This window comes from Homalodisca vitripennis, chromosome 4, assembly GCF_021130785.1.
Source record: "Homalodisca vitripennis isolate AUS2020 chromosome 4, UT_GWSS_2.1, whole genome shotgun sequence".
NCBI lineage: Eukaryota > Metazoa > Arthropoda > Insecta > Hemiptera > Cicadellidae > Homalodisca > Homalodisca vitripennis.
Window position 1 is genome coordinate 108,910,711 of NC_060210.1, and position 24,127 is coordinate 108,934,837.

At 34.2% G+C, this 24,127-nt stretch overlaps 1 protein-coding gene across 4 annotated transcripts in view; it reads left to right on the forward strand.

Annotated features, from left to right (window-relative positions):
• Positions 1 to 23,813, forward strand: part of LOC124359944 (mediator of RNA polymerase II transcription subunit 12) — a 103,903-nt gene extending 80,090 nt beyond the window's left edge. For 2 of the 4 annotated variants that reach the window (XM_046813130.1, XM_046813133.1), the window contains 9 exons: positions 2,897 to 3,139; positions 4,391 to 4,600; positions 7,068 to 7,260; positions 10,249 to 10,408; positions 11,313 to 11,404; positions 15,033 to 15,208; positions 15,647 to 15,748; positions 20,698 to 20,867; positions 21,239 to 23,813. In XM_046813130.1, the coding sequence (XP_046669086.1) occupies positions 2,897 to 3,139; positions 4,391 to 4,600; positions 7,068 to 7,260; positions 10,249 to 10,408; positions 11,313 to 11,404; positions 15,033 to 15,208; positions 15,647 to 15,748; positions 20,698 to 20,862 (1,341 nt within the window). In that variant the 3' untranslated portion in view covers positions 20,863 to 20,867; positions 21,239 to 23,813. The remainder of the gene's footprint in view (positions 1 to 2,896; positions 3,140 to 4,390; positions 4,601 to 7,067; positions 7,261 to 10,248; positions 10,409 to 11,312; positions 11,405 to 15,032; positions 15,209 to 15,646; positions 15,749 to 20,697; positions 20,868 to 21,238) is intronic. The other 2 variants (XM_046813131.1, XM_046813132.1) reach the window with 2 other exon arrangements.
• The last annotated feature ends 314 nt before the right edge of the window (positions 23,814 to 24,127 follow it).

A 24,127-nucleotide genomic window follows, 5' to 3' on the forward strand; every position in this document is an offset into this window, starting at 1 on the left:
AATGTTTTTTGGAAATTTTAAATTGTTTTTTCTTAATTTTTAACTTTTTTATAAGTTTAAATTACATTTATGCAACTAAAATTTACCAACAGAACAAGGGCATTTCATAAGCAAAATAATGGTAAAAAAATCATCAATGTCTGTTAAAAAATAAAAAAAGTTATGATATATTTAGTGAAAGCTTGCAAAACTGCTGAAAATGCCCTTGGCGTTTCTGGGTAGTACTTTTGGAAAATGGGCTGGCATGCAAAGGGTTAAAAAGATTACAAACCACTTTTGTAATGGAGAGAGTGATGAGTTTTAAACTTATCAACCAAGTAACAGATTTGTCAAATGTGCTCCACTTATAAAAAAGATGTGTATTTTTTTATAAAAATCAACAGTTGAAGTGTAATCAAGTGTAGTTGTAGATACTTAGTAGGTAGTTTAGGTATAGTACTGGAGTTCGGCCGACATCGCATGAGATGTTAGTTTAAGTAAGTATCTATCTATGAATAAAGCTACAATTATGTGCAACTAAGTAACATGTAATAGACATTTTCTATCTGTGCTTATACACAGAGCAACCCATTTAAAATATCTTTGTCTTACAGCAATCGTAATTTTTTTAATAAATACCTTTAGTATGGTGGGGATTCCTACATTAAAGGTTTTTAAAAGAAGTGTTAAGAATATATGCTTCACACTGAAATTTATATTTTTGATGATTTTTGTGTGAATTCACCAGAAGTAACGAGAATCATACTTCACCTCATTTTAGCTATATTTTACTAGTGTTTTAAGAACTTGCCAAGTCTTATAACAGTGTAATGTTCTATTGAGTCAATAAATCATTTCATTTCATTGTATTCATGGCTTGTGATACTATAGAACAGCTACCATTTAAAAAACAAGAACAGTTTCAGTTATAATTTTCAGCCCGAGTGTAATGATAGGCCTAAGCCAATTACAACAACTAATATACATTACATATTTATTTTAAAAAATACTACGTGCTTATTGAGCTACACTTTTATTCAAATATATAGACAGAAAAAGGTCTTATGGTACTTCATTTAAATTAATTTTTGCTAGGTTATGCAGTAGGGAAAGGTCTTATGGTACTTCATTTAAATTAGTTTTTGCTAGGTTATGCAGTAGGGAAAAAATAGCTATGCCAATTAATAGGTCAAGTTTTGTTTGTAACACAGTTGTCTTTACTATTTTGCATCTTTACTTTGTTTCCAACACCTTTTCTTTAACCATTTATATGTGCTTGGATTGCATCTTGGTTTCTACCTATGTTCTCACTCCATTTTTCTTCCAATTTTATACTACATGTAAAACTTCCAATTAAAGATTCCACAGAGTAGAAATAAATCTTATTTTGTTGTAGCAATGTTGATTTTGCAATATAAATTAAAAATTGAAAAATGTATCTCTTGGCGCCTCCAAATCTCACCAATCCTCCCACTAGTCAGTGACACCTGACCAATAGAACTGTTTAATAATCAAAATCCTCGAAATTCAAGCATACAAGCAACAATTATTGAGAAAAATGAATGTGAGAATAATTCCTACAGTCTTAAATCATATTTTGTTTATTGTCTCTGTGATATTGTTAACTTATTTTAGTGTAATCTGTATGTTGTTACTCTTTTCCTATTTTAAAATTCTTATGCTAATTATTGTTTTTTTTCTGAACTTATACTGCAAGTTTCTCATCTTACCCCTTTTATCAGAGCTTTGATGTTATATTTAGATTTACACAATTATATACATTCTTGCCAGCAATGCTTATTTTATTTACACAATGAACTTACAAGAAGTCTTTTTCATCCAGAAATCTCTTCCTCCCACCCTCTCTCTTCTCCCTCCCTCTCCCCCCATGGTCACAGAGAGAGAGAGAGATAGAGAGTGGAGAAGAGGATGAGATTCAACTGAAGTGTGCAGCAGAGTGTGGATGATTCTACTTGTTCGTTTTCATTACCTGCTAGCAAAATACTTGTGTAAGTAAGTTTTTTCTGTTAGGTTTGAGGGAGGCTTCTGTAAGGTGGGTTTGCAGCTGGGTTGGAATGGCCTCTGAGGTTCTTGTCAAATGTAGGTTTGATCGCATCATCCATTTATCGTGCCATAATCAATCTTTTATGGAAAATATTTTTCAAATTATTGTTGTTGAATCATCTTGTTGTTTGTGGGTAATCATGTTGTTGAATATTGAACCTGAACTCTAGGTAAAGTAAGAATTAATTTTTGAAGTCATTTTTAGGGGGGTTTAGCAAGTTTGGGACATTTAGGGGCTTGGTTTATCATCTAGGGAGTTAGTTGCTGAATGTGTGGCTGTAGGTTGGCCAGAGAATAAATCAGAAAAGGATAAATTGAGACAGTACGGCAGTTAAAAAAATTGAGTGCTGCCCTGGTGGAAGGAGTTGTTTCGCCTCTCGAGCCTGTGATGCTGTTGAGCAGTCTGGATCTGGATGTCTCTGTCACTAGTCAAGGGAAGATTCTTTGAGGGCCTTCAGGCATGTTATGGAGGTGCAATCAGTTTCTATTGCTGACTGGGCCTCTAGTGGTCATTGGACAGGTAGCTTTTTACAAATTTCTTAACCCTTTGGCTCCCATCCTTCGTCCTATCTATGTTAGCTAGCTTGGATGCCAAAGTCATTCTGATAGAGACTTTCAGATAGAGGGTACTCTCGGAAATCAAGGATCAAGATATTTAGAACAACTGGGAGAATAAGACAAACTAATTCAGCTTGTTAACAATGGTCTACAGGTCAGAGATCTCTTTAAAGAGTTTTCAATAATTTGATTGTATTTCTATTAACTCAAATAACACAAAGATTCTACTACCATTTTTCCATTGATCATCTTCTGAATGGCTAAAGGAAATTTAAATAATGTTTTTACACTACAGGGCTTGCAAGTGTCAGAGAAGCAGAGGGTGCCACCATGGGATCTGCTGGAGGGCCATAAGAACCCTGCACCTCTATCCTGGTCCTGGTTTGGAGCTGTGAGGATAGAGCGCAAGCCTCTGTGGTATGAAGAGAATCACAGGCTGCTCAAATATCACACACACTCGCTAGTCAAACCCTCCTCCTACTTTCTGGAACCCTTGCCACTGCCCCCTGAGGACCTGGACCCTCCTCAGGAGAAACCAGTGAGTTAATTTCCATAATGGTATAACGTGTCATTTTGTTTTGTTGTTTTATCATTTTGTAATTTATATTTTCTACTTCATCTTTAAGAAGTTACAAAAGCCAATTATTTATTTTGCTTCATAATATACCCCACTTGAAAAAGTTGCAAATTAATGTAGTTGAATCACATAATACTTTTGGGTTTTTTTTGGTTGCATGGCTTTAATTTTATCATTTTTGTGTGCAGGAACAAATACTTTTTAAATGCATTTTCTCCAGGTGATTACTATCTAAAATGTGGCCAAATATTTTGCGCTACATTCAATAGTGTGAATATTAAATTTGATATTCATTCATGAGTGGTTTTTTACTAAACTGAACACGAGTTGCAATATTTACTGTATTGTACTTTATTCTATATTTCCTATTTGTATGCTTTTTATATGTTTAACCATAGTGGTAAAACATAGTAGATTACAAGCAACAATATTGGTAACATTTCCAAAATTGTACACGTTTAAGATTAGTTTTACTTTATAAATACTAAAACTTAAACTCAAATTTTATTCTCAGGACATTTAAAAAATGTTTACATGATGATTGATAGTTATGAAAATTGATGGCACAGAGCAATTTTTGTTTCAGTCTAGATTAGTACAAAACGATAATCACAATAATAATAAAATAAGAAATACTCTACATAAATGAGTAGCCTATAAACATTTAAACAACAGAAATGGAATAAAAGTAAAAGCTTGGCAGTTTATCCATTAATTAAAATATGACATTTAATTATAATTACACTATAATTCAATGCATTTTATTTCTTTATTGTTAATTATAAAATATATATTAAATACCTGCACATATTTAAATAAAATACAGTACGAAAGATAAATGTGAAATTGGACAAACTAAAATTAAATTATCACAGAGATGATGCTGCTATTAGAAATGAGCGGGACTCAAAAACTATATTGGTAATGTTAGTAGTTGGAATGAATCAATAAGTTGTACTTCTGTACATATTTTCTGGTACTTGTATTTTCTTTCTGTGAGTTTATTGAGATTTAACAGACAAAGTTTAAGGCAATTTTTAAACTAATATTTAAGTACGAAAACTCTTATTTATATAAATTACATCTTGAACCCTATTTTACTAAGTATTTGATCCTGCACATTTTTCACCTGTAGTTTTAGTTGAGTTAATTCTGTTGTCGTTGTGTCTCGATGTCGAGTGGCAACAGAACTCGCTCTAACCTGATGTGAAGTGTCCGTGTGTTTACTGCAACCAGATGAAGGCCGGTGTGGTTGCCCCTGGCATGATATCACAAGCCCCGGACACCCCCAACTCTGTGGAACAGTCACCGCGGGGTGCGGGGGGAAAGCGAGGGGCCAAGGCAGGGGCCACTCAGCGTAAACGCAAGCAAGCCAAACCGACTCCACCCGGACACATGCAGCCTAACATGCACCCTGTGCAGGTATCTATCTTATCGTGTTACAACATTCAAGTTGCTACCTTATCAATAATACCGTTGTAGAATTTTGCAAAAAATATGATATTATGATTGTAAAATATAATGCTGTTGAACATCTCTTCAGTTTGATGGACTTACACTGTAATAAATAATAAACTATATACATTTTCAAACCTTGCCTCATTGAGAGAACAGTTATCTTAGATCTGTAACAGTGTATAGCTAATTTAAACTGTTTTGTCTTCCATCATGTCTTGTTTCAAAAATGTTATTGTTATTTGAAAGCATTCGCTTTTGTTCATATTACTAATTTATTTATTTTTACTTAATTGTTGCTGTTACTTAATAATTTGCTTAAGATATTTAAACAAATATTAATTGTTTTATGTTGTAAGTTTTCAGTTAATAATAGAAAGATCAACTTTGGATCCTTGGTAATTTCAGCTGCTTGAGTTAGAGTAGTTTGACCTCCACCATACACAATGGTGTTATAATTCAAACTTAAAATTTGACCTGAATGGCTATATTAATAATTATTAATTTAGTGTATTTTTACTATAGTAAATAATTTCATTAAACGTTGTCTCTCAAACAATCCTCAAGGATGAAATGTAACTTAAATCACACGCACAAAAAGGTTTGTTCAAAAAGTATATGACTTCCTTTTGCTGGCCTATTTGTTACATATCCACCAACTCAATCCTGAGTAGGTAGGCTGCACTCACTAGAGGCTACAACCACTCATTCTCTGCACTCTGCCCAGTATTGAGCCTCAGCACTCCGGTATATTGTTACATGTGCTTGTATTGCATTTCATTATGACAAATGTTTTTAAGTCAAAAGTTCATTAAGTTTTGCAAGGAACTTGTCCATTCTGCTTCAGAGAGAATCTCTTTGATTCTCAAAACTGTTAGTGATGAGTCTATGGGTGATACTCAGAAAAAGAGTGTTTTAGACCATTCAAAGACGGTTGTATTCTGGTGGAGAGTTACATGCAACCTGATACACCTTCAATGGCCAGAAATTCTGCAAACATTGAGCGTGTTCATGCAGGACAAACCATACGAAGTTGGAAGAAGATAGTGACATCTCACATTAAAATTTCATTTGAAAGTAAACAGTGTTTGTACAAAATTCATTCCTCGATTGTAGATGAATGACTAAAAAACTTGCTGCTTTATAGTCACGTATGAAAATCCAGATTCATTAAGTATTACTGGTTTTAGAACATGGGTGATGGTTATGGTTATGGGAGTTCAACAATGGAAGACTCGTGAATGGTAATGACCAAAAAATACAAGACAAAAAGTTGAAACAACATCAGAGCAATGCTCTCAATTGTTTATGATCAGGAAAGCGTTGTTCATCATGAATACTCTCCACAAGGTCAAACAGTCAACAAGGCATAATATAATGTTTATTGGCAGCTTCGAGATGCATGGTGAAGGAAGCAGCTTTAACTGTGAGCAATTCCTAAACCATGACAACATGCCTCCTTATTCATAAAATTATAATCATTATTTTATAACAAAACTCAATATCAAACAGCTTTGACCGCCTTCCTAGCACCCTGACATACCTCTGTGTGTTTTCTGGATGTTTTAAAAATTCATAATTCCACTAAAAAGGAAAAGACTTAAAGGTCTTTTAAAATCAAACAAAATACAATTAGTGATTTGTTAGCTATTATTTAAAATAAGTACAAGGAATTTTTATGAAAGTGGGTGAAGTGTTGAATGGCGATATTGGTTTTTGAAAAGGAGTACTTAGAAAGGGCCCTGTCACAGATGCTGCCAAGCAATATGTGTCCTTGCCAATAGTCAATGTTAGATATTTTTCAAACATATCTTTTATTCGGTCTTAGTTTTTTTTATTTACAAAAACTATTTTGTAAATAATAATACAGTAGCTGCAAAGCAGAAATAACTACACCAGAAACGTAGTATCAAAAATATAATAAAGTATTACTGCTTTATTACAGCATTGTTGTTTTACTATACTATAACCAAAATAATATATAGTAATATATAAAAACATTATTATTTTGTTAAAATACTTATAACGACCACTATTCCAAAGAAATATATAAAAATAAATATATTTAAAAATCATATACTGCAGCATTACAATCTCACAATATAACAATGCCTTTAGATTCTTGCATTATTATTGGCCACTAATGTCACACTCACAATATTTTCTCTGTGAAAAAATTAATATATTATCATGTGGGATCCAAAGGGTATATTTCCCTCCCGTTTAATCAATATTAAATGGTGAATAAAAATATATAATGTTATTAGAAGCATAACAATTAGTGCTGTACAATTTTCAAATAGTAACATATAATTTATATTTAAAATGTATTTGTATGTTAAGTAAATAATTTTTTACAGTATTGAAAAATTATTTTTTTACAATCATACTCAGTCATTGTTAAGAGTAGTACATGATGCTGGGTGTGTTGTAGAACGTGTACTCTCAGCCAGGCAGCCAGCCTATGCAGTATCCTAGTGGCACAACAAATGCTGGTCCTGCACAGACCGGCATGTATCCTTGCCAGCCACAAGTGCCGGGACCACAGTGGGGCGGGTACACACAGCAGCCCCCACCACAGCAGCAGCCGCAGAACCCCTACTACACACAGCAGATACCTCCTCAAGGTACATTCTCCAGACAATAAATCCATTAGATTGAACGAAAATCTCAACAATACAAAACTTGAAATTAATCTAATTTTGAAGAGTAAAAAAATTAATTGAAATTATTACTTTAAAATAAATTAGCCATATTCAAAATCCTGATAAACTTAAAATAAATTGTTTTAAAGTAGCTCGTCAGAGTGTCCAAAAACCAAGTATCAGTTCAAACCTAATTGTGGTTAGTTTCATGTTTTGAAAATGTTTTCTTAGACAGAATATTGAAACTGTAGTTATACCCATAATTGGTGATGGACAAATCCAGAATTTAAAAATTTTGAATCTAATTCCAAATTTTAAACAAATCTATTCCTAAGACTCGAATTTAGAATCCTAATAGCTTTTTTTCAACCTACGTAGGATTTAAACGAAATCACTACTAATCAAATTTCATTAATTCTTAAATCTTTGGATGCTTTCTGATGATATACAAATTAATCCAAGAATACCACTCTATTATTGTAAAGGGAGTTGCAGAGGTTCGGAGAAATACCTATATCTTAAGGACAAAGTCATATCACCTGCATTATACTTATTTATTTAGATAGATTATTCTATGGGTTACCAGAAAATATGCTTTTAATCTGCTTAATATTAATATGGGCATACATTTGTGTACCTTATTAAACATATTTTAAACCAAACCACTCTTAGTCACTATAAAAAGTATTAAAACTTAAACATAATATATTTTATAGAGAAATGATTTATACAACTAAAGGGCAATTTGTGTAATGCCGCTCATCTGTTGTTTATGAATAAATGCAGCAGACTCACGCGTTGCATGAACATGAATATAGAAAATACTAACTGCAACCAAATATTATTTATAAAGGTACTATATTTGGGATATGTATTATTTAGGTTATAAAAATTCAAAGAAGCGAAAAAGCTGTGCGTAATCCTGATTAGCCGATAATTAATGACATGGCGGATCTCTTTAGATTTGAATATCATATCCCGGTAATCAGTTCTCGAATCTGAATTTTTTGTGAAGATTCTGTAGATTCAAGATTTGGCTTTGATTCATTACTAAGTGCGATGCGTATAAAGTTCATGACATCCTTCAGATGACACAGCATTCATGAAAACTTAAACATAAAATTTTGCTTCCAGAATTGATAAATAAGGCTACAATTTCTGTTCATCTTTTTTACTTGATTTTACCTTTTAGCTGTTGTGTTCTATACTTAGTTTTTTTTTTTTTTAATTTCAACTGTCTTATTTCTTTTTGTGTAATACTAGATTTCCTCCAGAGTATCAGGGTTTGGTAACCTATTTTCAGAGCCTTTGATGTCAAGTTGAATGAGATTGGTGTGGATTAGTGTTTAACAGAATCAAGAAATCTTTATTGTCTTTAACCCTCTAAGTGGCGGTAATATGTTGCTGGAATGGCAGGCTATTTTTCAGAGTCAAGCAGGACTATCTTATAATTTAAAAATAAAATGCAAATTCTAATATGAGCAATGCTTGTTATATATCAATTTTTTCGTAATAAACTACAGAATAACATAGTACAGTTATTTTTTACATACCTTAACTTTTTTTTTTATGATATCCACACAAATGTTCAAAAAAACGTTTTTTTCTCCACCAAACTTTTCATTTTTACGTTCTGTAACTTTAAAAATGTCATTCCTAGGAGATTATGTTAAATGCAACCTTTATTCACAATCTAATTCTAAACAAAAAATCTTCAATAATATTTTTTCTATTTACAACACTGTAAAAGTTATATGGGAAAAACTGAATCTAGAAAAGACACTTTTTCTAGTCAGAATCGCTTTAAGTTGCTTGCCTTTTCCTCCCTTTCCCTCAGTAAAAAAAAACAGACCGCGGGAGAAAACTTAGGATTATTGGTACTTTGGGATTATACCGACCACACCAGTATGAAGAACACAGAAATATAAATTTATAGAAACAAACATGATAGAACGAAAAAACAACTCTTTAATTACAAAATTAAAAACTTACAAGCATTTCCAGGTATTGTAATCGGTATTGTTGTCTCTGTTATCTTATCTTTCTCAGGAATCCTGATTACGGCAGGCCAAGCGGCATCACATGATTTGCACGGTACATAATTGCCTTTCCATTACAATTCAATTTATATTTCTGATCAGCCTCTCTAGAATTTGATATTTTACTGATAGGTACTATCTTGAGGGATGTTTTTCTTTCGTTGACATCAGCGCGGGGCAGCACCATTTTGGGTGGCGGAATGTGATCAAGAATAAAAACAAGTTTTGAGTGTTTTTTCAATAAAGAGTTTAGTTTTAGTTTGGTAATGTTTGTTTTTGTTGAATTTTAGTGTTTGGAGAAATGTAGAGGTAAAACACGGAAGTACAACAAAGCGACGCGACTCTGCAATCACGTTATCTACTAGACTGCTCGACTTTGACCTCTGTCTGAGGATGGGGAGGGGTTTGCGATAAGACAATTCCTGTTTTATATTGACGAAATATTGTTTTACGCTAATCTAGTAATCAGTAGAAGCAAAATGTCAAATAACGATTCATGTCTGGGTGTGGTCGGTATAATCCCAAAGTACCGGATTATTTCAGTTAGTACCATTGATTATTTCATCGTGATGTTGATGATACTACAGCATTTGAGTGCAAAATAAAATGTTTTTTTAATAGACTAATGCTTATTTATTATTATTATAAGAAAACTATCGCAATTGAACTCAGGATCAAGAAAACAAGTTGTAATCAAAGTTAAAAGGTTTTGGTGTCTTCCCATTCCTATAATAAACTGTCATTCTATTATTACAGTTGTAGTAATACACTGTAATAATATGCCTCCTATGAAGATATAAAGGGATAAGGTGATACGAATTGGTAGTGCTGATTTAGAGTGGTTCCACTATTGGTATGTATCTATTACCTATAAATAGTTTGTCATTTAATCAAGCTCTGTCAAGAAGTGTATTAATTTATTTATGTACAGTGAATGTGGGAGGGCCGAGGTTTGAGCGGCCAGTGAATCAGTCAAAGCAGGCTCTCAGCAATATGCTGCGGATGAGGATGCCCACCAATCAGTACCAGCCACAACCCCAGCCTGGTATGCCGGGTTTCTCCGCAAACATACAGCGTCAACAGTTTATCAGGTTAGCTTTGAATAATGTTTAGACATATTTAAAAATGAATATATAATATAATTAATAATTTTTTACTTTTTGGTGTTCTTATGTGAACTTAGGGTGACATCATTACCTCGGCAGTTTCGGTCTAAGGCTGAACTCAGCTCTACATCTGTTGCAACTAAATACCTAACAAACAAAGTCATTCAGACACATATTTGGTTAATGTAACGTCTCTGTAGATCTTTTGGAGTGGTTTTTAATAACCTCAATGGTTATTACATTCCTCAATGGTTTATTTATGGCATTATTACAATGCGTAGTTGAAAACCTGCTTATTTTCTGCTGACTAACGACTTTTAGCGTCAGCTGCTGTTTGGTTGGTTAAACATTTGTTTTGAATTTGTTTGTTTAGGAATAGATACAGATTTATTATGATTATTTAGTTGCCAACAAATAAACATGTAAAGCGAGTAAGGGGTACTTCCTTACAGTTTTTACTCAAAAAGAAATAAAGTAGGTAGAAAACCTTAATAAAGTTGTATTTTTACTTTAATTTTAAAACCTTTAGAGCATGCGTTGGTAGCAGTATTTTGAAATCCAAGGAAACTATTTGAAACTAAACACTAAACAATATGTATGGATTTTATCAATTGAGTTCTTTTTATTAGGCCCGGTGTCATTATTTAACAGATAAACTTTGTAGGAGTCATATTTATCTATGAGTGAACTAAACATTTTCAAAAAGATGGTGAATCACTGAAAATATTGCTTAATGTTAAACTTTATAACGTTAAAGCTTATAAATAAAAATCAAATTTAATTTGTTAAAATAAAAGAAGATCAGTTTTATTCATTTTGAATAACAGAATGATTCCAAAAGATGTTTGCTGTTATAGAGTTATAAGACCAAAGATATTATATGTTCCAGGCAACAGATGCATGTGGATCAGCCTCAACAAGGACCTATGTATCCTCAACAGCAAACCACATCTCAGATGTACCCAGGCATGCAGCAGCCAGGTGAGATAGTGGCACTGAGTAGTCAAAACATTATTAATCAATTCATCTTCATGCAACTCTAAATTAAAACGGCATTTCTATTGCTAGAAATCATGTTTACTTATATTTGAAAATTTTAACATATTTAGAATGCTTCTATATTTAATTGAGTTATAATTGTTTTGTTGATTATGATAAGTTAGTTAATCTTTATGGACAAACTCAAAGTTTCACGATAGCATTTAGGCAAAGTTTTATATCCACTCTGTCATAGATGCACATTGACAATTTGTCAGATACACTGTACAATTTTAAATAACTTTTGTAATCACAAATATTTCAACATCAACTAAGGTTTCAAGATCATTTTAATATTTCAAACGGTTGTACAACGTTTTGAGAAATATACAACAATGTAGCAAAAATACTACAATAATAGACACATCATTGTAACCTTGGCCATTGTCATATCAGCTGATTCTTAGCGACACGACGATGTCGTGCTTCATTTCTGTTATTTACATCCGTTTTGTTCTACGGCAATCGATTATTCTGTCTCTTCTCATTTTATTAATATATTTTACTAAGGTCCTGTGCTGTAGTGTAAATACGTGTTTATTTAAATCGTGAAGATAACAGGTTCAGGAAGATCGTTGAGAGGTAAAAAAGCACTAACAATTGCTCGATTGTTGAATTCAATCAATTGTCTCATCACTAGTTATTCTTTACTTCACCAAAGCCCAGGCTTGCATTAATATGTCTCATTGTATAGTGAGCATAATAACTGCTATAATTTTTAAATTATTTACTAATCTTGGTACAAAGTTAGTGATTACACATACATATTAGAATTTCTCTAAGAAATGCAATGTTTTTACTGCTAGTAATTAAACCTTAAATACATAGTTTTCTATTAAAAAATTCTTTATATCCTAAAAAATGCTTTTATTTGACTTTTTTGAAACATTTTGTATTATCATAAAATATCATTCATACTCTGTAGTGAAATGACAGATTTTGATGTGATTAAGGCTTAGTATCATACTAAAATTAATGGAGATTGAACGCTTAACTGGAATGAGAATGTGTATATTAACAAAACTAATAGTAAGTATAAACTTGTCAAACAAGTACTTTATTCTTACACAATTTTAATTTCCTGGTAAAATACCTAATGTTATTCCTGGTGGCTTATTTGAAAAATTAGGTTCTCTTTAATTAAACGTTTTAGTGAGATAGGTAATATAAATCAAACTTATGAGGGATAGTCTGATATAAACTAGACTTTTACATTCACTTTCCTAAGTTAATCATGAGGGGTAGAGTAGGGTTTTCAAGGTTGATGTGGTAGAAGTTGGAGAACATCTCAGCTGCCTATTTCTCTCAGTAATTTCACCAGTACAAACATGAGGAAGGAAGAGGTTACATTGTTTATTGCTCAACAATTACTATAAAGATTTTAATAAACACAGATATTAAATCATAGAAAATTTGAACTCATTCGAAGGTACTGTTTGGGAACGATGTCCTGTCTCAGACTAAGAGTTTGGATCAGCAGGAAGGACAAGAAAGTGTAGAATATTTAATTCAAAATTGACGTCCATAATTGTTTTGTTTCACAGATAAAAAAAATCCCTGCTTTTTTTTTTTTTTTTTTTTTTTTTTTTTTTTTCTTTAGGGTATTGGGGTGGGTTCACAGATCCTCACACGTCAACCTGAGCTTATTGTGTGCCCCTTTGATGTTAGAGGGGTAAGCCTATCTTTGTGCCCTTAATTAGGCTAAGAAGCTTTTCCCCGATACTAGCATCTGGTTCGTCGCCTGGTTGTTTATCACCGAAAAGAGCCCTTCTCCTTGCTCCCAGTCTCTCACAGTCCAGTATTATGTGTTTTGCAGTCTCTTCAGACTTATTGCAGAGTCTACACTCAGAGTCCTCATTTCGTAAACCTAGAGTGTTTAGGTGTTTCCTGAAGTGGCTGTGTCCAGTGATCAAGGCAATCACTTGCTTAACCCGATCCCTGCCCAGCCCCATCAGCCATCTGGTGAAGCCGGAGCTAGAATCAGCAAGCAGTCTTTTGCCGAGTGCTTGTCCTTGGTGACTCTGCCACCGCAAGCGGTGTGTCTTCCTGGACCATTTGTTTATACTTTAGTAAGCGGCTGACTTGCTTATACCACAACTCGGTTCTGGACCGGTGTATGGCATGCTTGCTCCGCTTTTGGCCAGCCTGTCGGTGCATTCGTTGCCACCTATGCCTGTGTGGCCCGGTACCCAACCAAGACGCACAAAGTTGCGTGATCCAAGCTTGCAGAGAGTGTTAAAGCACTCCCACACAAGCCTGGATGAAATGCTGTTGGAGTCAAGAGCTTTAAGAGCTGCCTGACTGTCTGACATTATACAGATGTTCATTCCCTGGTACCCTCTGGTGAGGCCTAGGTTGGCACAGGCTAGGATACCATAGATTTCGGCTTGAAATATGGAGCAGTTCCGACCCAAACTGCCGTAAAGGGCAGTTCTAGGGGATTGACTAAACACTCCATATCCAGTTCTTCCCTTAATAAGCGAGCCATCCGTGTACCAGACAAAGCTCTTTCTATTGTTGGGATGTTATCTTGCGATTTCCACTCATCTCTGGAGTAGAAGTCAACAGAGAATGGCTTATTGAATACGAACTCCGTTCTCATTATGTCGGAGACCATTTCGAGAATAGCGCTTGGGTTTACAGCTTCAGTGATGGCGCCATGGCTCGCGTTAGACGCGCCATTCCTCCACAAGCCAGCAACCATCAGCCGATAAGCTGACTTACGCGCTTCAGCTTTTATATGGACATCAAGAGGTAGAAGTCCTAAAGCCACCTCGAGGGTCGCTGGGGGACTGCTCCTGAATGCTCCGGTTGCAAAGATTGTGCCAAGCCTTTGTAAGCTTTCAAGCTTGGTTTTGGCAATTACCTGATTCACCTTTGTCCACCAGACTAATGAACCATAAGTGATTTGAGGCCTTACAACTGCTTTGTAAAGCCATAGTGCTATATGGGGTTTTACGCCCCATGAGATTCTTGCAAGTCTCCTGGACGTCATGAGCGCCCACTTTGCTTTGTGCAGGATATTGTTAAGATGATCATTCCACGTAAGCTTATGGTCTAGAGTCAGTCCTAAATATTTGACTGTCTTTAACCACTCAAGCTGTGTGGATGCGAGTTTCAGCCTAGAAAGAGACTCTAGGTTCTTTTTCCTAGTGAATGGTACAACTACTGTCTTAGAGGGAAAAATCCCTGCAGTTTGTTACCTTGTCAAAGGTGACTGTTCGCTCACTAATCACTTCAGAGTTGGGTGTCAGCTCTGGAAGTAAACATTAAATCATCAAGGAACTTCCTACAGAAATTAAAGACGTATTAGTAGCCATTGAAAAATGTAATCTTTTTCTAATACAATACCAGACCTCACACAGCAGTTTGATGAGGGATAAACTTTCATTGGTTGCATTGTAAAACTCTCGAATAGCTACATATAGCCTCGATTTTTTTCCCATGTGACTATTATTTGTTTGGATCCCTGAAAAAAGCAGTAACAGGGAGACCATTTGTAGACAGTTGAGAAGTTTAGAAATGCTTGTGCATATAAAATTATATTAATGAAATATGGATTGTTTGGAAGGTATGAGTCAAGGTTATGGAGCGTACTCTCAGCAACAGCCTCAGCAGCAGCACATGATGAGTCAACAGCAGCCTCAGCAGACTGCCATGTTCCCTCAGCAGGCTGGCCCCAACAGTCAGTTTGGCATGAGGCAGGAGTATCAGCAGCAGCGTAACATCCGTCCCCCTTACCTCCAGGTTACTATCTATTTTATTCAATGCCTTGTTACTTTCTGCATTAATAATAAAACTAATTTGACCTGAGGTAATCGTGTATTAAAAACAAGACATTTGTTGGATTATTTTTCTGGGTATTTTAGCAGTTAATTTAGTCATTTTTGATCTGTGTATGTACTCCTCACTCTCTTGAAGTCAGTCTCCGATTCTAATTCACACCTCACAACTTCTAGCTTATTCAAGGCTAGCATTTGCTTAAAAGAGCTCTTTATCTGCAACTGGAAAACAATAAATATGTGTACATATCATTTTTGTGTTCCCCAGTGTAACAATAAACATTAATAAGAAAGTTTTAACAAAACATTTTTATAAATTTTAAACTATGTGTAATTCAAGCCATAACTGATGTCTTAAATATTATTTAAAAAACTGTTAATAATGTATATATATCATTTGCAGGCACCTAATGTCACAATGAACTCCATGGGAGGACCACTGAGTCAGTCTCAGAGCACTCCACCTTACCCGAGACCTCAGCAGCAGCAGTTCCAGCAGGTTCAGGTGTTTAATGTTTCTACTGCATTTACTTACCAATTGATTTATGAATTATTATGTATAATCCTATGTAAATAAGGTTGATTTTTAATGCGTCCGAGGAAGTACTCGACTGGGTAAACCAAAGGGATGTTATAAGTAAAAGTTGATTCGTGGAGAGAAGGGTTTTGGGATTTTTAAAGGACTGATTGTAGAGGAAATAACTGGTATAGTCAGCAAGGGTTTTATATGTCACAGTTAATATCTTCTCACCTGGAAAAGTTATATAACTTTTCTTAGTTCTAAATTAAATTAAGCATATGTTGCCTGTAGTTGTAGCTTAAATTGTAAGAACCAAAACCTACTGTCTACTTGCATTACTTACTTTCACTTGAGGTATGGTGTTATGTGGCAATTCTGTTGATTCTGGAAGGTTGTTCACAATTCAAAAATAATGAATTAAGGCAATTTTTAGTTCCAACCAACTGTCCAAGCCTGAGAAAAACCGAGAAGATCAAGTACAACGGTCACCACAAAAGTTTTGGGATACAAAAAAGGTTTTTGTGCTAGGCTTGCAATAAACTTCATATGTGTCCAAAGTCACCTTCTGAATAGGCATTTAAGGGACACAGTTCTCATCAACCGTCCCTTACATCCAAATCAACATGCCTATCAGAAAGGCAAATCTTGTGAAACAGCCCTACACTGTCTGGTTGTCAAGATTGAGCAAGCTATTGAACAAAAGGAAATAGCTTTAGCAGTATTCCTGGATATAGAAGGAGCTTTTGATAATACGAGTACTCACTCTATAGTGTCTAAGCTTACATCCAGGGGTACGGAGAAAACTGTTGTTAGATGGATAAATAACATACTTAAGAACAGAAGAGCACAGGCATCTCTGTGCGGAGTCACAAGAGAGGTCAAAATGCAGCGAGGATGTCCACAAGGAGGTGTATTATCACCAAGCCTGTGGAACATAGTTGTGGATGACTTACTCTGGACTCTGAATGAACAGGGTATGTATGCTCAAGGCTATGCAGATGATGTTGTCATACTCATAAGAGGCAAGCATATGGTTTACGTGTCTGGAAATGATGCAGAGAGCACTGGCCATTGTGGAACGATGGTGTGACGAAGAAGGACTTGCAGTGAATCCTTCGAAGACCGTCATGATACCATTTACAAGTAGGAGGAAACTGGAAATCACACAGCCAGTCCTATGTGGGGGCCAGATACAGTGCTGCGGATCTGCCCCACTTTGGCTGCGTCAATTTGCTGCGTATCGGTTTTTTAGTGTTGTTGACGCCCCATGTAGTTGTGCGCCATTTTGTTACGAGTCCCACGTTGCTGTACCATTTTGATCCGGATGGCGTTGGTCGCCATCTTGCTCAAAATCTGCCCAAAGCTAGCTGCGTCCCCTTGGTACTGCTTGAAACTCTGCCACCTTCCAGATAAACAGTTTGCTGTTCCAATCCTCTCCCAATCACTATTCAAAATGTGCTCCCTCTCATTGGTTATGTAAATTACTTCGTGTTGGCTAACTCATACTATTCCAAGTTAATACCAAATTATTATCAAATTTGAATGTCTGTGGTGTTGTCACCAACAACAAGTCTATATCTATCTCAGGTTTTTAAATAGGTTGAGTAGTGGTTAAAAAATTCAATATCACTTCATTAAAGTTCCTATCACACTTCTTTATAAATGGGATACTCAAATAAAAGTCAAACCAAATGACCTTGACGTTAATTTATTCCATATTACACTGTCCATACATATATAATTCCACTCACCTTGCTTTGATAACTTAAGAATCTAACATAATATCCCATCCTTCATTAAAATTTCAATACACCATAATACAGTTTCCTATTAATTTCATCACTACTGTCCCAGGAGGATCCACATGAACACAACCTCCTTGCTTCAAGTCTAGAAAGAGAAGAAGGAATATCCGTATAAAACTACACATACCGATTCAAAACAATACTCATCCCCTCTCCCGTTCAAATCAGCGTCTTCACGATTAAATATAATTTGATTCTTTTCTTATAATTGTCGAAATTTATCACGTTCACTATAATTAATCAATTTAAGTCTTTCTATTTTCTTTTTATTATTTTTTCAAAGCTTTTTATTTAAATTTTTAGCAACATGTGCTTTATGACGTCATCAATATACAAGTCATTTATCCCACAATTGGCTTTTCTGCGTAATTCTATTTAGTACTTTTGTAAAACACGAATTTTGGTTATGTTTACTTCATTTTAATTAATTAAATCTTTTCCCGTATAAAGTTTAATATATTTCTTCGTTATTAATTAAATAAATCTCAATTCTGACAACATGTGATTCACTGACGTCACAGTCTGCCGATTCACTGACGTCACAGTCTGCCAATTCCCCGTGAATATTCAAATGTCGTAATTTGACCTGTTACAACAGGTAAGCAGGGAGTTGAAATATCTAGGAGTCAAACTAGATGATAAACTCACTTGGAATACATAATCAGCCGATCTCAGACTACATTGATGATGGTGAGACGTGCGGTAGGATGCACATGGGGGCTTAGACCTGACATGTCACATTGGCTGTACACTAGAGTCATCAGACCAATGATGGTGTATGGCTCAGTGGTATGGTGGCCAAAAGTCCAAAGGTGACTGCCGCAAAAAACCTGTCAAAGGTACAGCGGTTGGCATGCTTGGGGACAATGGGCGCCATGAGAGGAACACTAACCGCTGCTATGGAAGTAGTGCTTAGTTACTAGACATATTCGTCATAGGAGAGGCTAGGATGGCTGCCTACAGACTGAAGTTCAATGGGAACTGGCATCATCACCATGCTAGTAAGCACTCCAAGATCGTTGACATTCTCAAACTGGATATTCTAGAAATGATGTCTGACAGAATGGCAAAGGTTACGGACTGGGAAAAACCATTTCAAGTCAACATTGTTGAAAGGAAGGAATGGTCAAAAGGTGAGCCTGACTACATGAAAAAGGCTCTAACCTGGTACACGGACGGATCAAAGACTCTGAAGGGTACTGGGGCAGGGGTCTGGGGAGCCAGACCTAGGGTTAACTTAAGCTTTAGCCTAGGTAAACTGGCAACTGTCTTTCAGGCTGAAGTTACAGCCCTTGCAGAATGTGCAAGAGTTAATGTGGAAAGGGGCTACAAAGACAAAACCATCTACATTAACTCGGACAGCAGGGCTGCTCTGCAGGCCTTGGCCAACCATGACTGCAACTTGGGTGCCTGGTCATAGAGGAATCACAGGTAATGAAGGGGCAGACAGTTGCGCTAACTTGGGAGCCAACTGTCTTCTTACCGGTCCTGAACCAACGTGTGGGGTCTCATATAACTTAGCACGTAGATCAGTTACCAAGTGGATGGTTAACAAACACCTACAACATTGGAGAAATACTGAGGGGAATTTACAAGCAAAGCGGATGCTCAAGGGACCATCAAGGAACATTGCAGCAGATGCCCTTAGAATGAGTAGAACGGAGATCCGAAAGGTGACTGGTTTTATTACAGGTCATTGGATATTCCAAAGCCACCTGAATAGAATAGGTATTCCAGTTCAGGAAACACTGTGCAGGAAATGTGGCGAGGCTGACGAAACAGCCAAGCACGTCATATTTGAATGTCCGGCATTACAGAGCAAACGCTCAAGATCCCTAGGTGTTCTTATGCATACGGAAGAGGGGTTGGAACAGGAAAGCATTGTTCAGAAGATCTCATGGTTTTGTAAAGGCCTGGGATTTGATACAGCTTAAACCTGGGAGAGGGTGCACAATAAGCCGGATGGCTGAGAGGCAACTACCAGGCCTAGGAAACCTGGCCCTCTGTTACAAAAAAAAAAGAAAAAAAAGTCACCTTCAGCATCTATGGAGATTTGGAATTGAATTTTTCATGTGTGAAAAGCATCCATTTACTTATTACTTGGAATTAAATAATACTTGGAAATAGTGTCATCATTGTTGATCAGTACCTTGAGGAAAAGCAACAACTACACACAGTTTGCAAAGAATAACCAGCAATCATATATACAGTGTGTGTAAAATGTCTGAAAATACCTTAATATTTTTGTTCAAACTTAGCAGGTAAAATTTACAAACTGCACAATGTTGTACAGCTATCTTAACTACCTTTTTATGCAATAACTATTACACATCTAGACTGGGGAGACGGCCCTTGGGGAGTGTCATGGAAATGTTAAATGCAAGCCTAGGTCAATATGCATATAACTTTGAAGGTATTTATTATTAAAACATAATGCTGCAAACCACACTTCAAAAGCTTTTTCTATTACAAAATGGCATCAGTTGAAATAAGATCATTATTGAACCTTTGAATAGCTACTATTTTGTATAGGACAAATATTTTATGAATTACTACACTATCAGAAAATAGAGTGATTTGATTATTAAAAGTTTAAAATTTTTTTAACTATTGAAAATTTGAATTTAGCTTATTAATATTATTCTGTTGGTCAGAATTTTCATTTTGGTTCTGTTTTAGTATTTTTAAAGTTTTGCGTATGGGGACTTGATATAAAGGTTGACTACATAAAAATATGCAAGAATATGATTTTTTACTGTTTTGATAATAGTCATAATAGTTTTAACACTGTAATCATTTTTCAATATTATTACATTTAGATTTTTTTAGATTAGGGAATATTGTCTATGGTATAAACAACATAGGTTGTGTACCTTTACAATGTAAATTTGCTCTTAAGTCCTGAACCAATATTTCATCCACTGAATGATTAAAAGTTTCATTATTACTTATTTGTGCACTGGAGAACTAATGTGATAATGAGTACTGCAATGCCCACTTGTCAGCCTATTGTACATACCAGTAGTATATAGTTCTATGACAATATTCATTTAAACAATTTTATCTAAAAAATGTTTAAATTGTTAGAAAAATAAGTATTTAACCAATTTTTTGCATGTGTTGTATTAGATGACGCAGCAGCAACAACAGCAGAGGATGAGACAGATGTTGTTACAACAGCAGCAGCAGCAACAACAACAATCCCAGCAGCAACAACCTGGAATGGTGTTACATCGTCAGATGACTGGCAGCCAGCCTCAGAATCCATATAGCCACCAGCCACCACCTTACTAAGTACAGTAAGTAATGGCAAGTCTGATCGATGACCATGAAATACTGCAGACTTGCTATGTGAAGTCATTGAAATACTGATATGTGAGTTATTACAAACTTAACTCTACTCAGAATGATGAACAGAATTCTTGTATAACAAACTGAACTGAAGAATGAAATGCAACAACTCTTTACTCTTTATGTGTCACTTTTGGCATTGTACTGATTGCTGACACACCTGCAGTGCCAATAGAGCTGAAATCTATGTAGAAAGACAATACTAAAATAGTTTTTATCACATGATAAATCATTAAAGAGTTTGTTCGTAGGCATTTCAATTTTAGTTTCCTATGAATAGTTTGGGATTGTTTGGATAATACCTTCCTGTCTTTTATAGGAACAATACGCTGGCGATGGAGCACAAAGAACCAGCATTCTCCAGTTTCAAATGTGCAACTTTCAATCTCCAAATGATGTAAAGACAATATTTATTTTGGTTATATGAGTTTACAATTTTGTTAATATGCCAAAGGAACAAATGTTCTATTAGATATTAAAATGTATATTTTTGATCATAGTAAAATAAAGTACAATAACCATTGTACAAAATTTATAACTGAAGAATAAATATGTTTTACACATACTTTTAGTATTACATTTTATTTAGTTCAAGTATTGCTCCATAAGATTGCTTAGATCGTTATGATATGTTAAAATGTGTCTTGACATTACAAGGTATCTATTTATAGATCACAATAGTTAGGTCACCCAAAAACATTATGTCAGCAAATAATTGTTACTACTCAGGTGTTATATTTTGTACTTATAATTATCTAAATGTATTGTATGCTTGATATTATAATAAAGTAAAAAGGAAAGACTTTTTAATTACTTTAAATCTCTTTTTCGTTTTAGTAATGTAACAAAAACCTGTAATCTTTCTGTTGTATATTAATAGTCTTTCCGAAAAGTTAGTTCAGCTGAATGAAATCAAGTTCCTAGTTGTTCTCAAGGTGCCTAGTGAATAAAATTACAAGTTACAGTTATTTAAACTCTATAAATGAACATATAAAATGAATTCTAATACTTGATTAGTAATTACAGGATTTGTCAGGAAAACAGTTTTTAGTTCATATAAATAGCATAAAGTTATAATTTTACAATAACTTTTTTATGAATGAAACAGGTTAGGAAGCTTTTACAAATATGAACATTATTGATTTAAACTTCTGTAGTTCAACATTATCCGTAACTAGGTTTAGTATTAATACTGATAGTGTAAATTAAAACATCTAAAATTGTAATTGTATTGTTATGCATTAGGCTCCAATATATATTATTGATATAATGTGATATGGATTTTTAGGGGTGTGCAAGTCTTTTTTAGTATGTTTTATGTTCAAGCTAATTTTGTGTGAAATTCATGGATTTTGGTTAATATTATACACTGTGGTAAGCCTATTTTAAAGCATATCATCTGCTTTCATTTAAATTGTTAATACAGTTGAAATCCTTTTTTCAGGTAATGAGATTAATAAGGAAGCATACACTTCACACAGCAAATAAAGTAAATATTCATCACTTTTTTAGACTCAAGTTTAAATTCAAAAACTTAATATTTACTTATTTGATAATACGAGAAAATATAATTTGAAAAGCTCACCATTTTATTGAAGATTCTAAAGAGTTAAAAGAGATTGTTACAGACAACGGCATACAGAGTCAATAATTTATTAAAATCAAACTAGACATCTTAGATCAATCAAATACAAGAATTGTATTTATCCTTCCCACTTGTATTACGAAAAATCCAATTGATAAGATAGGCACCAAACGAGTATGACAGGAATGTCACAATGAACGTTTTTGTCTTCCGTCGCAATCTGTAGTCCTTAAAACTGGTGATAAAATGCGTTAGAATGTTACCTGAACGTTAGTCAGCAGCTACGCTCTTTTTGTTGTTTTTTATCCAAAACTAGTTACTATAGCAACCAAATATAATTTTTTAATGTACGCTGCCGTATTTGACAGCTTTTTCTGATTGGGGGAAGACAGTGCAATTCTTGAAGTCTGCACGTAAGCTTTGTTCTTATTAAGAATTTCGTGTTATATGTTACAAATTAATATTGTTTACAGTCACTGTGAGATGGCTTTAATTGGAATTTCAATTTGGTTTTTCTAATTATGATTATTTTTTCTGTTTTCAGTAAATTGGAAATGCCATGTTTTGTTTTACTATAAATACCTACTATTAAAAAATCTGTTTTCATTTTTTACTTCCTATAATAACTTCAGAAATCTTAATTCAAATAGGACTTAAAGCTAATTAACATTAATTGTTTAAAGCTTAAGAATGTTATCTGGAAGTAAAGAAGTTTATATCCAGTGCTCTAAGCAGTTTAAATATGTAATATCATTCCATACTTCTAAAATGGTATTAAATAACAATTGATACCATAAATAACAACTTAAGGCGCTGTATGGTTGTTGCTTTGTATAATTGGACTCTACTACAGTATTGTGATACAAAGTTTGCTTAAGGCACAGTTACAGAAAATTTTTATATTTATTTCCTAATTTCAATACAAAATGGAGCCCAAGTGTTGTTGAACCGAACAGGCTAGTCTTCATATTATTTTACTGAGAATTCCAGTTGAACATTAAGAGAAGGAAAACAGATTTGGTTAAATTAATGAAATCTATTACAATAATTTTTCTTTGAGAGGACAACTATAGATTTATTTTTTGCTCTGTTAACATATAGGATCTGTACATTTTGGATCTTTCTAAACTCTAAAATTAAAAGTGGATATTAAACTATTTGCACACCTCTATTATTTATTAGAAACTAAAATAATCTTGTTTAGTAAATGTTGTGTATTGTATATTAGTTTTTATATTTTATTGTGATTAATTACCATTTACTGTATATAATGTGAAAGAAAAGTATTTATAAAATCATTTATTTTTAATAATGTGTTTTATTTTGTACTGAAGCCAAAATTCATTGGTTATGAAACAAATTATTTTAGAAATATTGCCCGTTAATGCTTGGGTACAGACAAAAATTATTACAACAAAACCAGATTTTAATTGCTTTTACCAAATTTTATTGTAAGATCAAGGTGTAAAGTAATGTGTCAAAGCTGAATCTCAAATCCACCAAATCTTAAAAAATGATTCAGATTCGATAATGAATTGACAATATTTAAGAATTGAATTTGGCAAGATTCACAGTCATAAACAAAATCTCTTCAAAAGATTGGTCAAGACTGATTCTCACCCT